Source organism: Mustela erminea, chromosome 11 (genome assembly GCF_009829155.1).
Source record: "Mustela erminea isolate mMusErm1 chromosome 11, mMusErm1.Pri, whole genome shotgun sequence".
Taxonomy (NCBI): domain Eukaryota; kingdom Metazoa; phylum Chordata; class Mammalia; order Carnivora; family Mustelidae; genus Mustela; species Mustela erminea.
The window spans coordinates 14,363,882-14,378,853 of record NC_045624.1 but is presented as its reverse complement, the minus strand read 5'-3'; the positions used below and the strand labels follow the sequence as shown (position 1 = coordinate 14,378,853).

At 37.2% G+C, this 14,972-nt stretch overlaps 1 protein-coding gene and 1 long non-coding RNA gene across 21 annotated transcripts in view; one reads left to right on the top strand and one right to left on the bottom strand.

Moving 5' to 3' along the window:
* LOC116569660 (putative RNA-binding protein Luc7-like 2) overlaps positions 1-14,972 on the top strand; it is a 61,639-nt gene that overhangs the window by 13,718 nt on the left and 32,949 nt on the right. For 7 of the 20 annotated variants that reach the window (XM_032306052.1, XM_032306062.1, XM_032306057.1 and 4 more), the window contains 3 exons: positions 319-389; positions 1,432-1,505; positions 2,005-2,099. In XM_032306052.1, the coding sequence (XP_032161943.1) occupies positions 319-389; positions 1,432-1,505; positions 2,005-2,099 (240 nt within the window). The other 13 variants (XM_032306055.1, XM_032306064.1, XM_032306068.1 and 10 more) reach the window with 4 other exon arrangements.
* Positions 12,930-14,345, bottom strand: LOC116569664. The gene is made up of 2 exons (XR_004277125.1): positions 14,291-14,345; positions 12,930-13,182 (listed from the first exon to the last, which is right to left on the bottom strand). It is a non-coding gene; the product is annotated as an uncharacterized LOC116569664 (long non-coding RNA).

Genomic DNA, 14,972 nt, shown 5'->3' with positions numbered 1-14,972 from the left:
TTACGCCCGGCCCTCACCAAAGTTTTAATGACATAAAATGTTTAAAAATGCATTTTTTTAAAGCCCCTCTTGGCCCAGAGACCATTTCCCAGAGTTTCAGCATTGGACTTTTTCCTATGGTCAGTCATATTCTTATGTAGGGTTACACTTGTTAAGTCAATATTTTGAAAAAACAAAACACCCTGATTTTGTTCACTTTTGTTTTCATATACAAGAATCTTTACAGTCAACATGTACTTCTAGATGCTGTATTGAAATTGCTGGCAGAGTCTATTCTATACAAACTGAACAATCTGGCCCCTTGTTTTATTTGTAAAGGTTCAATGTATCTATGCCTGCCTACTTCAATCTGCAAGGGAGTGTCAGAAAGGCCCCGCATTCGCCGAGCCGTGAGTTATCACTAACTTTTCAGATGTGTTAATGAATGTGGAACAAAAGCAGTTGTGTTTAAAAGGAAAAAAGGACCATCAAAATAACCTTTATTATAGTAGCAGGCGTGAACACTAAATGATTTATTCCAAATTGTGGTGTCAAAAATAACCTACTTTAACTAGAGATAGCCTCTAGAAAACCTATTGTTGAACTGCTCTGAAGCTATCATTTTAGCTATAAATTACTTTTATTAAATTTTATATACCCTGATTACAAATGAGAATTTTCTTTAAGTCTTTTTAACGGAGTTAAAACAATTTGAACAAAATCTTACCCCACCTAAAAATGACATATTTAGTTGACTTCGCATTAAGTTCTTCAAAGTAATGTCATGTCCATGTGAAGTAACGTCAAAGTCCATGTGAAAGGGGCAAAGGTTTAACCTTTCTGTTATTCACATGTGAAAAACAAATTGATTTAAATAATTGAATCACTTCTAGATGAGTTTTTGGAGTGCCTCAAGCATCATGTTAAGTACAGAGGTATTTACAATCTCTTTTGGTACCAACAGTTCTCGCTTCAGTAATTCATCAGTAGGTTTTCATTCATCAGTGATGATATAAAACACCTACATTTCTTAGGGCTTATCATTCTACATAGAAAAAATGTCCTTAAGAGTTTTTTTTTTCTTTTTTTCCAAAGAGATTCTAAGCAAAAAAATTGTAACTAACATCTATATATTATTACTAGAGCTAGTTACCTTTCTTTTTCTTAGACTCTTTAAAGTTTGAGTTAGATAGGCATATTTGACTAGGAGCTTGGATGCTTCTGTTGCTTAGGAGGTGTATTGTGTTACATGAAGACAGAATAAATTTAAATGTACCAGGTTTGGCCATATGTAGCACAGATCACCTAAAATTTGAAGGTATGGTACCTTTGGAGGCATTAAAGTTAACGTTTCATTTAGGCAATGTGCCTTTGTCTGACTGGTGTGTAAGTCCTTCTTCCAGGTTTGTACACTCTTAAACATGCTATTCTACCCTCTCTAACTCATCCCAGCAGCAAAAGGGAGACACTTCAGCTGGAACAAAATAGTGGAAGAAATGGCGTCTGGGGTTCAGTGGGGATTCGCAGTGTGTATGCAATGTTTGCAAGATTACTTTTTATGTTTTTCAATTAATGTAAATAATTACAAAATAAATCTATGCTTAGCGTCAAGTAGGGAACCCTGTATACCAGTAGAAACTTCCTTGTGGGTCTGCTGCAAGTCACTTAACCTCTTGGGGCCTCAGTTTCATCATCTGCAATGTAAAGGAGTTGGACTCCATAATCTTAAAAGTCCATTCCTGCTCTTGTATCCTATGCTTTCCTGAAGTACTCTGTTTAACAGAATGCATTGCTTTCCCACTTTGACTATTTGAATTACATGTGCAGTACACATACTGCAACTGCATGTCTAAGATAGTTTTTCTGTAGGATATTATATAAAAAACTAATCCCTCTTGAGCTGATTTATAAATAAATATATGTGTGTATAGCCACACAGAAAAAGCTAGCGATAGTAGGGCTCTCAGAAAATAAGTATTTTCTAGTTGTCTAACCTTGAATGTTATTAACTTTCCTATATTACAGGAGATACTACTCGTCAACGAATCAAATTCAGTGATGACAGAGTATGCAAGAGTCACCTTCTCAACTGTTGTCCCCACGATGTCCTCTCTGGAACTGTACGTATTTATTAAATTTACTGTTTGATTGTTGATATCCTACAGAAATGAACTACTTGAAAAAGACTTAATTCTTTGTCACCTTTTAAAAAGGTTTATAGGAGGGATTTGCATCTCTTATATTGTTTATTGAAGTTGATGATTTAAATCTGCAAAAATGGAATTCCTCCGAAAAGTCTTGTTATCCTTTGCTTTATAATTATTTCAATTCTTCAGAGAAATTTTTGAAAAAGCACTTCTTATTTGGAATATAGAGGCAATTTTTATGCTGTAGTTGCACTTTCAGTTCTGAAATTATAGAAACAACTTTTAAAATAGTTTTCTTTACTGTTGATCAGAATAGACTTACGTCTAGCGCATTACATGTTTAGATTTGTGCACATTATATATTGTGGAAGTCAGAGAGGAAAACGTCACAAATACTTAAATTCATACAACTTAATTTGCTAGTAGTGTCACTTAAAATGCATTTATATTTCTGACTCCTAATAATGTAAAGCTTACTTAATTAGATTCTATATCTAGTGATGTTGGCTGACCTTGGAGTATTGTCATTTTAATTTGAAAGATAAATCACATGGTGATGGACCTATTTAAATGGAAGAGAGGATCTGATTTTCTGACTTTGGGGTTTGGTTGAAATGATTACTCATGCAAGAGCTTTCCTTCACAGGCTACATGTGGTGGTGAAGGAAGACTAGTAGGAGCTAAACATTTAGCTGGTTTTATTTCTCATTTGCCTGGAATGACTGAAATGAAGAAAATATTTCTGGTCCATTTTCAGACATGATGAGTTCCTGTAGTTAAAGTATTCTAAATGAGTGGTTTCTTCTAGATAGGAGAAGTTAAATAGTTCTAACAGAAATCAAGGGCATATACAATAGGAAACACCTCTGTCTTTTTCCAGTAGGAAAGACTGTAAAACTGTTTTAGGTTAAAAGAAAGAAAAGAGGGGCGCCTGGGTGGCTCAGTTGGTTAAGCAGCTGCCTTCGGCTCAGGTCATGATCCCAGCGTCCTGGGATCGAGTCCCACATTGGGCTCCTTGCTCCGCGGGGAGCCTGCTTCTCCCTCTGCCTCTGCTGCCACTCTGCCTGCCTGTGTGTGCTCGCTCTCTCTCTCTCTCTCTCTGGCAAATAAATAAAATATTAAAAAAAAAAAAGAAAGAAAACAACCCTGCATTTAAAAGTATATGTGATAGCTAATTTTTTTCCTAAGTGCAATAACGTAACCCAGATTCTGAGCACTCAGCTTAGAACTATGATAAGATAATTGACCCTAATTTCTACTCTGTTAGGAGTGTATTATTGAATGTCCATAAAGTATTTTCTGCTGTACTTATAAAACATTTGAAATCTGTAAAATGTATAATTATCTGTAGTATACTTTGATTCTCCACATTTACTATTAAATTTAACAGTCATTTTAGTTAATGGCTAAATTATCACTTCAAGTAATTTTTGAGAACAGGATTAATTAACAGAGTGACAAAGTTAGTTTTTTTTTATTTTTTAAAACTATAAAACCAGCCATAGCAAGTGTTATATTCTTCAGATTTGCCATTAATAATAAAAATCTGACATCACAGTAGTGCTTTATGTTTTATAATGTACATATGCATTTATGCTCATTTCTTTCTTTCTTTTTTTTTTTTTTTTTAATTTTATTTATTTGAGAGAGAGCACAACCAGGGGGAGGAGCAAAAAGGGAGAGAGGGACAAGCAGACCCTGCACTGAGCGCTGAGCCCATTGTGGTACTCGATTCCATGACCCTGAAATCATGACCTGAGCCAAAACCAAGAGTCAGATGTTTAGGGGCACCTGGGTGGCTCAGTTGGTTAAATGTCCAACTCGGGTCATGGCACAGGTCATGATCTCAGGGTCTTGGGATTGAGTGGTGCGTCAGGCCTGGTGCTCAGGGCAGAGTTCGCTCCGGATTCTCTCTCTGCCTGTCCTCCCCACAACCACACTCCTTTGCTTGTGTGTGCGTGCATACTGTCTCTCTAAATAAAATAAATAAAATCTTTTTTTTTTTTTCTTTTAAGATTTTTATTTATTTATGACAGAGAGTGGAGGGAGGGACCATAAGCACAGGGGAGCTACAGAGGGAGAAGTGGGCTTCCCACTGAGCAGGGAGCCTGATGCAAGGCTTGATCTCAGGATGCTGGGATCATGACTTGAGCTGGAGGCACAAGCGTAATGACTGAGCCACCCAGGTGTCCCAAAACAAATGAAATCTTAAAACTGTTTTGTTTTATGATCCACAGTTAGCTTTAATGATAGTAGGTGAGTATTCAAAATCCCATAGTTCTATTGATTTAAAGTTCAATTGGGACCAGACCCAAGTTTTACTCATCATGTTTTCTACTCTGTAGGGAATCCTTAATTTTTTATTCTTTTAAATGAAAAAGGATGAGTGATTGGTCTTAGACTTTCCTTCTTTTAAGTTCTTGCCTGGTGGATTTATAAAATGCACATTTTCTCAAATCTAACATCTCTGAAACACACATTTTAAAATGATGGTAGAAAAACATTGGTAACATTTTCTTATGGTACAGAATTGAATATTGTGGCTTAAAATTGTCAGTGCTTGGATTATATTAAAAACGGTTATTGAAAACCCTTTTATAGGCACTATGCCAGGGAAGCTCTGGATGAAAATACCTCCTTTTGTCAGTGTAATAGACCTGAGATTGCCTTATGTAAAGATGATATTAAGAAGTTATGAACCTCTGTGAGAATTGAAGCAGAGCTTGTAGAGATGGCTGTGGGACTTTGTTAAGACTTAAGTGTTAGAGAGTGGTCTCCTTGATAACTCAGAACCATACATGTTGTTACTTTCTCATGACCCTTATTAGGAAAAAGCTATTTATAACAGTTCATCCTGTGTACAAATGGTTTATAATTACAGACTTATGACTTAGCAACCAGTCTCTCTACGACTACTTTTTTGGCACAGTCTAACAGTTCATACCTCTTTATGTTGAAATGTCTGTTCTCTTTTTCTTTCTTTTTTAACATGATAGATGAAAAGAACTGAATTGTAACTTGATTTTATAATGTTTTTTTTCTTTGTTGTATAACTAAAGTTTACCCTTTTCCTGAGATCTGTCACTTCCAGCAGAATATGACTCACCAATACACTAAATTATTTAGCAGAAGAATACACAGAAGTGTATTTTCTGGCATTTTTGGAGATGGAAAGTCTGATTTCTAAAAATGCAGTCATGACTAACTATTGTATGAAGTATTTTTGGAATTCAGTTTGGTGAAAAATGCTCCATAATATTTTACCTTTTCATTAGTCTGATACTCTGGTATAACTGATTCATAAGTTAATAAGTCAGGAGGTTAGATGTAGAATAGAGATTGAAAATAATTGTACATATGTATTTTTGGGTTATGGTTTTTATAAGCATGACTTTTCTTGTAACTGAGGAAGCTTCTTTATTTCAAAGGCTTGTGTTATTCCCTTAGTCATTGAGAATATTGTTTTAAGTCTCATTCTTCTCCTCCTTTTGGCACACTTAGTCTTATTCTAGTCACTATGCAAAAAGTAGGTAGCACCCCTTTCAGATTTAGCTTCTTGTGATCTGGGAAAAAGGTATGTAGTAGTAATATAGTTATTTATTTATTTATTTACTTATTTATTTTTAAAGATTTTATTTATTTATTTGACAGAGACCGACACAGTGAAAGAGGGAACACAAGCAGGGGGAGTGAGAAAGGGAGAACCAGACTCTCCACTGAGCAGGGAGCCCAATGCAGGGCTCCATCCCAGGACTCTAGGATCATGACCTGAGCCGAAGGCAGACGCCTAGCAACTGAGCCAGGTGCCCCTGTAGCAGTAATAATTTAGAGGCATTAAATATAAAGCAGAGAGCATAACAGAAGCTTGAAATTGAGGTCTGCAGAGGTGAAAATGTATACTCTCATGATGTGCCTGTCCTGAAATCAGAAATGGCCACTACTAATTTTATTACAGCCTTCATCAAGTATAATTGGAGGGTTGACAGACCATCATGTATTGTAATGTAAGGTCATCATTTCATGGGTGGGAAAAATTAAGGCTCAGAGAAATTGTGCTTGTCAGATGTCTTACAGAGAATTACAGTATATTATATAACACAGGAATCTTAGAGGTATTTAAATCTAAATACTTAAAAAAATGTTTTTGTGGCTTTTGTTAGTTTTTTAGATAGCACAGTTACTTAGGTCAGTGACTTTCAAATGTTTCTGACGCATCCTTGGATGTATTTCATGCCTTACGGGGACTGGCCAGTCTTTCCTACTTTAATAGGAATTTTACACATTACAGGTATAGGGATTCTCCATGAAATTTTGTTTAAAAAGAGATTCTGCTGGTCAGAAATTGAATTTGAAGTTTAAAATTGAGGGACACGTGGGTGGTTCAGTCGTTAAGCATCTGCCTCTGGCTCAGGTTATGATCCCAGAGCCCAGGGATTGAGTCAGGAAGCCTGCTTCTCACTCTCCCACTCCCCCTACTTGTATTCTCTCTCTCAATTTGTCTCACACCATCAAATAGCTTAATAAATAATCTAAAAAAAAAAAGCTATAAAAAAATAAAGTTTAAAATTGAGAAATCGAGACAAAGATAAAGTAAAAATTTTTTCTGCCTTTTTGAAGTGATTGAGTAGGAATATTAGTTGTCAAAAATTCTCTGTTGATTTTATGTTGCCCTAAAGGTTCTAGTTTTTAGCTGAAGTGCAGTTTTTACTAACTGTTCAAAGACCCTTATTGTTTCTCTAAACTCTTCTGTTTAAGGGCTGGTCTAAAATCGGTTACTTGGATACATACAAGCCTGAACTTTCAAACTGTTGGAAGTCTCTTTGCTAGTACATATGTAAAAGAGCTGTGGGAGTATGGAGAAGCAGAATAAGTATAAGAAAGAAAGAAACCACAGAATTTTCTCAACCAGACCCTAGAATGTAAGTTTCATAGTAAGGGCGGGCATATTTTGTTCAGTGCTAGGTCCTCAGCATCTAGAACAGTGTCCCTCCGTTGTGTTGAATGAGTAATCAGTCCACCCAAAGTAAAACACTAAATAAGTCTGTTATAAAACTAACCTGGGTTTGAAAAATTAACCATTGTTAGTGGGAAATGTGTTACTTTTAACACGTGGAGAGTGTCTTGGGTTTGTTGAGTTGCTTTTCTAATAATGACAGCGGTAGGGGTGCCTGGGTGGCTCAGGGTTAAAGGCTCTGCCTTTGGCTCAGATCATGATCCCAGGAGTCTGGGATGGAGCCCCACAATCTGGCTCTCTGCTCAGCAGGGAGCCTGCTTCCTCCTCTCTCTCTGCCGGCTTCTCTGCCTGCTCGTGATCTCTGTCTGTCAAATAAATTAATAAAATCTTAAAAAAAATAATGACAGCACTAGTTCTACATGAAGATGTGAAAAAATTAGTCTTTAGATACTTTCAACTCAGAATTTCTTCCCCCAAAATGGCTTGTTTCGGGCTAATTTGTTTTTTGTTTTTTAAGATTTTATTGATTTATTTGAGAGGGAGAGAGAGAGAATGAGAGGAGAGGTATTAGTGGGAGAAGCAGACTCCCTGCTGAGCAGGGAGCCAGATGTGGAACTCCATCCCAGGACTCCAGGATCATGACCTGAGCCGAAGCCAGTCGCTTAACCAACTGAGCCACCCAGGGCCCCTATTTTTGTATTTTTTAGCAGTTCTTAGCATCAGTCCAGATAACTGGCTTCATTTTTTTTTTCCTTTTCAATTTACATGACAAGTAAATTTCCAGAGCCCCCCAATTTGTAAAAATGCCAGTTTTGTTTATTTATTTATTTTTTTAGTGTAACAGTATTCATTGAAAAATGCCAGTTTTAATGCACCCTAAGTTTTACCAGTTTTGGCTTTTTTTTTTTTTTTAAAGATTTTATTTTTTTATTTGTCAAAGGGAGAGAATGTGTAAAAGCAAGGGAGCCCCAGGATGAGGGAGAAGCAGACTCTCCGCTGAGAGTCTATTCTAGGACCCTGAGATCTGACCTGAGGCAAAGGCAGACTCCCAACTCACCGATGCTACCCAAGTGTCCCTAGTTTTGACTTTCAAAGTATATTTTATGTCCTTTTATTAAGCAGATTTTGTAATTTGTGTTTTATTCTTCAGTTACAAAAATGCATTCCTTTAATAAGCATTTCTAGAGATTAATTAAACCCAAACACCTTTGGTGTCTAGGAAGTCAGAGGCACAGAAAAAGCTTCCCAGTGAGTAATTAAACTTTGCTGCTAAACGTTAAAAACCAAGCCCTCAACATTGTTGATAGCATTGTTGGCAAATTGGCACACAAATACCCTGAACTGTTCAACTTAGGGTGCATATGCCCTTGGGAAACTTTTTTCTGCCCTACCAAATAATCTTGTAGTCATTCATTTTATATACTTAAGGCTTATGGAAGTGATTTTTTTAAAGGTCTTTTTTTTATTTTTTAAGATTTTCTTTGTCAGAGAGAGGGTACGTGCTTAGGGTGCACACAAGCAGGGAGAGTGGCAGAGGGAGAAGCAAGCTCCCTGCTGAACAAGAAGCCTGATGCCAGACTCAGCACCCTGGGATCACGACCTGAGCCAAAGGCAGACCACTTGATGATTGAGCCACCCAGGCACCCCGAATCTTTAACTTCTGTAATAGAAAGTTTTGACTATAAGTAGAAGTAGAATTGTATAATGAACTTCATGTACCCATACACCAGCTTCAGTAAATCTTGACCACAAAGCTACCTTATTTATAATCACTTAACCTCCTTGTTTGGTATTTTGAAGCAAATTTTAACTCTTGGATCTGATAGATGAATCTGGAAACAAAATAAAATAGTAAAGACCAATTACTCCCAGGCAAAGTAGAATAAGTTCTGGAAGTCATTGTTATATAAGGCAGATTGTTTTTCATAGTTTGGTACTTCATTAACATATTTTGGTGTCATATTTGTTTTTCTGTACAGTGATTCTCAATAAATGCTCATTACCTGAGAACCTCAGATCGTCCTCTGAGTATTCCCAGAACTCTTCAGAACTGTTTTAGAGATGCATACAGTTTTATAAACTGTGTTTTAACAAGGCTGAAGAAACTAGTATGTCTCTGAGGCTATTCAGTGAAAAAGAGAGAGTGGAGTAGTTATAAATGCATCATTTGGAGGATGTAAACAATGAACACAGAGCAAGCACATGATAATAAACGAAACCTTAAAACAAATATTTTTTGTTACTGTACTCAAGCAGAGTCCCAGATTCTCTATCACTGGATATATATATATATATATATGTGTGTATTTTAAAATATTTTATTTATTTATTTGACAGAAATCACAAGTAGGCAGAGAGGCAGGCAGAGAGAGAGGAGGAAGCAGGCTCCCTGCTGAGCAGAGAGCTGGATGTGGGGATCGATCCTAGGACCCTGGGATCATGACCTGAGCCGAAGGCAGAGGCTTTAACCCACTGAGTCACCCAGGCGCCCCTGGATATATTTTTTAAACTGATGAATTTTACCTTGATGTACAGGTGGCAAGACAGATGACTTACTGAAATACTTTTTAGTTTGATGATTCTCACTCATTAAGGAAACTTTTATTTTGACCCATATATAGTAAAACATTGTGAATGTTTTGTCCCATAGACATTACTAGTCTGTAAGATCAAAAAATATAGGCATTTATATTAATGTATTTGGATAATATAATTTGTAAAATTTCCACATTTTAGTTTTCATGTTTTTTTTTTTCCTTTTATGGTATTTATTGTAGTGTTTGGAATAATGAAATTTAAGTAATAATGAAATTAAGAAATAGAAAAAGAAGATGAGGAAGGTAGGCTGAATGGAGAAAGTAAAGAGAATTCACAGTAAAAGTTAACAAAGAATTTCTCTTCAAAAAGTGATTTGTTTGAGGTGCCTGGGTGACTCAGTGGGTTAAGCGGCTGCCTTTGGCTCAGGTCATGATCCCAGGGTCCTGGGATCATCAGGCTCCCTACTCTGCAGAGAGCCTACTTCCTCTCCCCCTGCCTGACCCCTCTCCCTCTGCCTGCCTCTCTGCCTACTTGTGCTGTCTGTCTCTGTCAAATAAATAAAATCTTTTTTTAAAAAAAAGGTGATTTAGTTTTTCATCTCTTTGGGAGTGGAACTGATGGTTGAGGTCAGCATTCATTGACTCATTCACTCATTCATTCATTCACTTCACAAGTACTTAGGACCGACTGTGTGCTGTGTTGGGGACACAGAAGTGAACACGGGTTTTTCCTTTAAGTGGTGGGAGCTAGCATTCTGCTGTCAGAGACAAACAACTAAGTGAAAAATAATGTGATTTCAGGTCATGATTTAAGTTTCTAGTACCAAAAAAAGCATGGTTAGGTAACTTAGGTAACACCTGAAAGGTGTTAGGTAACACCTGAAAAGGTGGTCCAGGGTGGTTAGACAAAACTGTTCTGATGAAGTGACATTTGAAACTTAAGCCAGTCACTTCTGAGCAAGAATGAACTTATATGTTGCTTCCTTACAAAACTTTTGGTGTTTTCCTACTTATTGTACATATGGCCCCAAATCCAAAATCCTTAGCCCATTCTGCCTCTTCCTTGAAAGAATAAATCCTTGAAAAATTCCTGTTTTTTACCACACTGATTTATTCATTGTTATCTCACTGTTTTCCTTCCCTAGCATGATTGTTGTTTTAGGTTACCTCTTTTTCTCTTGCTGAAGTAACTTTTTTCTTTTTTACACATTTAAATCCTGTCTGGCTTGCTATATGTGATTGTGTGAGCCTATATAGCCTTTTAGCCTCTGAACCCCAGTGTAGCGCCTGCTCTCCATCCTACTGAATAGGCATTCGTTACTTTTACTTTTTCTTGTTTATGTATGTGTTCTCTCTCCTCAATTAGCATTGTCTTTCTAGGGCAAGGAGTTTTTTTTTTTTTTTTTAGATTTTATGTATTTGAGAGCATGCAATGGAGACAGCACAAACTGGGTGGAGGGGGAGAGGGAGAGAGAGAGAGAGAAGCATACTCCCCACTGAGCAGGGAACCCAATGCTGGGCCTGATCCCAGGACCCTGAAATTAAGACCAAGCCAGGGGCCCCTGGGTGGCTCAGTGGGTTAAAGCCTCTGCCTTCGGCTCAGGTCATGATCCCAGGGTCCTGGGATCGAGCCCCACGTCGGGCTCTCTGCTCCGCAGGGAGCCTGCTTCCTCCCCTCTCTCTGCCTGCCTCTCTACCTACTTGTGATTTCTCTCTCTGTGTCAAATAAATAAAATCTTAAAAAAAAAAAAAGACCAAGCCAAAGGCAGATGCCTAACCAACTGAGCCACCAAGGTGCCCCAGGGACTTTTGTTTTAATGTTATCTAGATATCTTTGCATATCTTGGTTTGGGATGAATAAGAAAATATCTCGTGCTGGGTGCCTGGGTAGCTCAGTGGGTTAAGGCCTCTGCCTTCGGCTCAGGTGGTGATCCCAGGGTCCCCAATTGGGCTCTCTGCTCGGCAGGGAGCCTGCTTCCTCCTCTCTTCCTGACTCTCTGCCTACTTGTGATCTCTGTTTTGTCAAATAAATAAGTAAAATCTTAAAAAAAAAAGAAAAGAAAAGAAAATACCTCATGCTGGGCGCCTGGGTGGCTCAGTGGGTTAAGCCGCTGCCTTCGGCTCAGGTCATGATCTCAGGGTCCTGGGATCGAGTCCCGCGTCGGGCTCTCTGCTCGGCAGGGAGCCTGCTTCCTCCTCTCTCTCTCTCTGCCTGCCTCTCTGCCTACTTGTGATCTCTCTCTGTCAAATAAATAAATAAAATCTTTAAAAAAAAAAAAAAAAAAGAAAATACCTCATGCTATGTTCTTCAAAAACAATATTAAAAGCTAGAAGAAGAGCTTTATTGTTCTTTATCCACTCAGGGGAAAATGGACTTGGAAGTGGAACATATAAATGGGAATGAGCAGTTAATAAATGGGAAGTGGCAAAAAGCAGGAACTAATCTCTTCATGCCCAGTGTGCCAGTTTTCCTCTTCATCATTTGTGTTGGATTTGTTCATTTGAATGCCAGGATTGGAATTAGGAAAGAAATACCATAATTTCTACTTTAAGACAATGTGGCGGAACTTGAATGCATACTCAGGTTTTATTATTTCAAGGCTTTTTCCATATTATATTGGGCTTTCTCTTGTTATTGAGCCCCAGGCTTGAATCAAACATTGAACATAGAAGAGAGATTTTACAAATAGGAGGAAAGTTAATGATGGCAATAAGTGAGAATTAAAGTGTGGGTGACTTGTGATTTAGAAAATAGCATTGGCATTGGAGGGCATGTGGAAGGATTCGCATGGTCAGCCAGGGCTTTGTATTTCCCATGCTCTGTCCTGCTGTCATGTCATTGTTTCACTTTTTCTCCAACTGGTGTGCATTCTTTTTAGTACTTTACTAATATTCACTATCCTTCGATTACTTGATGTTTTTTTTTTTAAGATTTTATTTATTTATTTGAAAGGCAGAGATTACAAGTAGGCAGAGAGGCAGACAGAGAGAGAGAGGAGGAAGCAGGCTCCCCGCTGAGCAGAGAGCCTGATGTGGGGCTCGATCCCAGGACCCTGAGATCATGACCTGAGCCGAAGGCAGCGGCTTAACCCACTGAGCCACCCAGGTGCCCCTAAAAAAATTTTTTTTAAAAATAATTTTTACTCTGCTCCTGCCTGCTTATAATCTTAGACTTGTGATCTTATGACTTCTCTGAGCCTTGACTTCCTTGTTGTAGAAAGGTGGTGGAATTAATGATTTCAGAGATCTTCCCATCTTTAAAATGCTTTCATTATTCTGTAGCACTCTGTTTTACCTCCACCTGCTTTTTTTTTTTTTTTCTGATTTGACCCTATGACTTTATTTCTGGCTTGTCCTAGTAGCCTGTTCTGCCCTTGACCTCTTTCTTGTCAGTCCATCCAGTAATATGGTGTTAATGCTTCTAAAATATAGATTTCATCGTATAGATTTCTGCCCAAATAGTCAAGCATTCTTCTTTGCCTTTAGAGAAAATTCTGCATATTGATACATGTTCAAAATCTTTAACAATCTGGTCAGAATCTGTAATTTGATTGGTGCAGCAGTCCTGAAATATTTGAGAAAAGAGAAGTTCAGAGAAATTAAATGAATTTCTCAGAGTTAAATGGATAATAAGATGTTAAGGGAGGTCTTCTGAGTTGCTAAGTACCCAATCTGTCCTTACTTTATTATTTAGACAATAAAGTTTTCAAGTAAAAGTGGAAAAAGCATAAAACATGAATATTTTCCATTATATATCATCCCCCAGACATAAAGCCTGTCAACAATTTAATTTACTTTTCTACTCTCCTTTCTGTGTGTGTGTGTGTGTGTGTGTGTGCATGTGCAAGTTTTAACAAAGGGTATTATGTTTGATTTTTTTTTTTTCATTTGTCTTGGAGAAGTTTCCAAATCAGTGGTTGTTATTATTATTACAAAATAATATTTTGTAACATGGCTGTTTCCTAATTTATTTATTCAGTGACTATTATTGTGTTAATAGTTTTTGGTTTTGGTGCACAAATAAAATCTTTGCATGTGCATCTGTGTTATGTATTTGCAACTGTTATTTTAGTTTAATGTCTCCATTTTTTTCATTGAGAATATAAACTCCTTGATAGCAGGGATTATCTTCTTACCCTGTTTTATAATTCCCTTTAGGATCTAGCTCATTGATCTGAGTAAATATAACAAAGCAAGAATATTTGCAATTTTTGAAGTAGTTATAATGCCCAGTTTCTATCACTGCTTTATTCATTAACATACTACTGCCAGTAGTTTATAACTGGCAGTACACTCAAATGTGTAGGTCAACCTTTTGATTTGGTGTACTCTAATACTTTATTTGTTGATTTTGATTTATAATTTCTGCATGCCGCTGTTCCGTTACTTAATTTTTTTTCCTCCAAAATCAAGTGGCTTTATTGATATTTTTTTTGAGTGTAAGAATAATACGACCAATATCAGACCAGCTTCACAGCAGTGTCTGTGCATGAATCTGAAAATCTGTACCTGAAAAAAATGGCATTTTATTATGTTTTTCTTTACTCTCTCTTTTCTCCGTTTAGTATCAAGATGATAATTTCTAATGGCTAAATAATGCGTTGTATGACTATTCCATAATTCAGTTAAAATCCTATGCTCTAAAAATCATTGTTAAAGTTTTGTCCATTTACCTTTGTGTACTGTACTTCATTGTTTCTTCAGGTTCTTAGAAGTAGAATTCCTTAGTTAAATCATCACATTTATTTAGTAGTGACGGGTTGTTTAAACCTGGTCTTTTATGTAGGAGGGAAAAAAATAAGAGAAACTATTTTCCTTATGAAGCTTAAAGTCCAGTTTGAGGAGATAATGTTCATTTTTGAAATTTCAAAAGAACACTTAGAAAAGCGCTTAACAGAATCAACTTTGTTAAACAGTAAAATGTAATACAAAATGCTAAGAGACTGTAAGAGAAGTTTTCAGAATTAGACGACTTCACAAGGGAAATATATTTAGGATGGAGAAGACAAAAATGCAGAACTGAATTTTTCCAATTAAAAATAAACATTTTTGGGGCACCTGGGTGGCTCAGTGGGTTAACGCCTCTGCCTTCAGTTCAGGTCATGGTCCCAGGGTCCTGGGATCGAGTCCTGAATCAGGCTCTCTGCTCTCCGGGGAGCCTGCTTCCTCCTCTCTCTCTGCCTGCCTCTCTGCCTACTTGTGATCTCTGTCAAATAAATAAATAAGTAAATAATCTTTTAAAAAAATAAAAAAATAAACATTTTTGGGGTTCCTGGGTGGCTCAGTGGGTTAAGCCTCTGCCTTCAGTTCAGGTCATGATCTCAGGGTCCTGGGATCGAGCCCCGCATCAGGCTC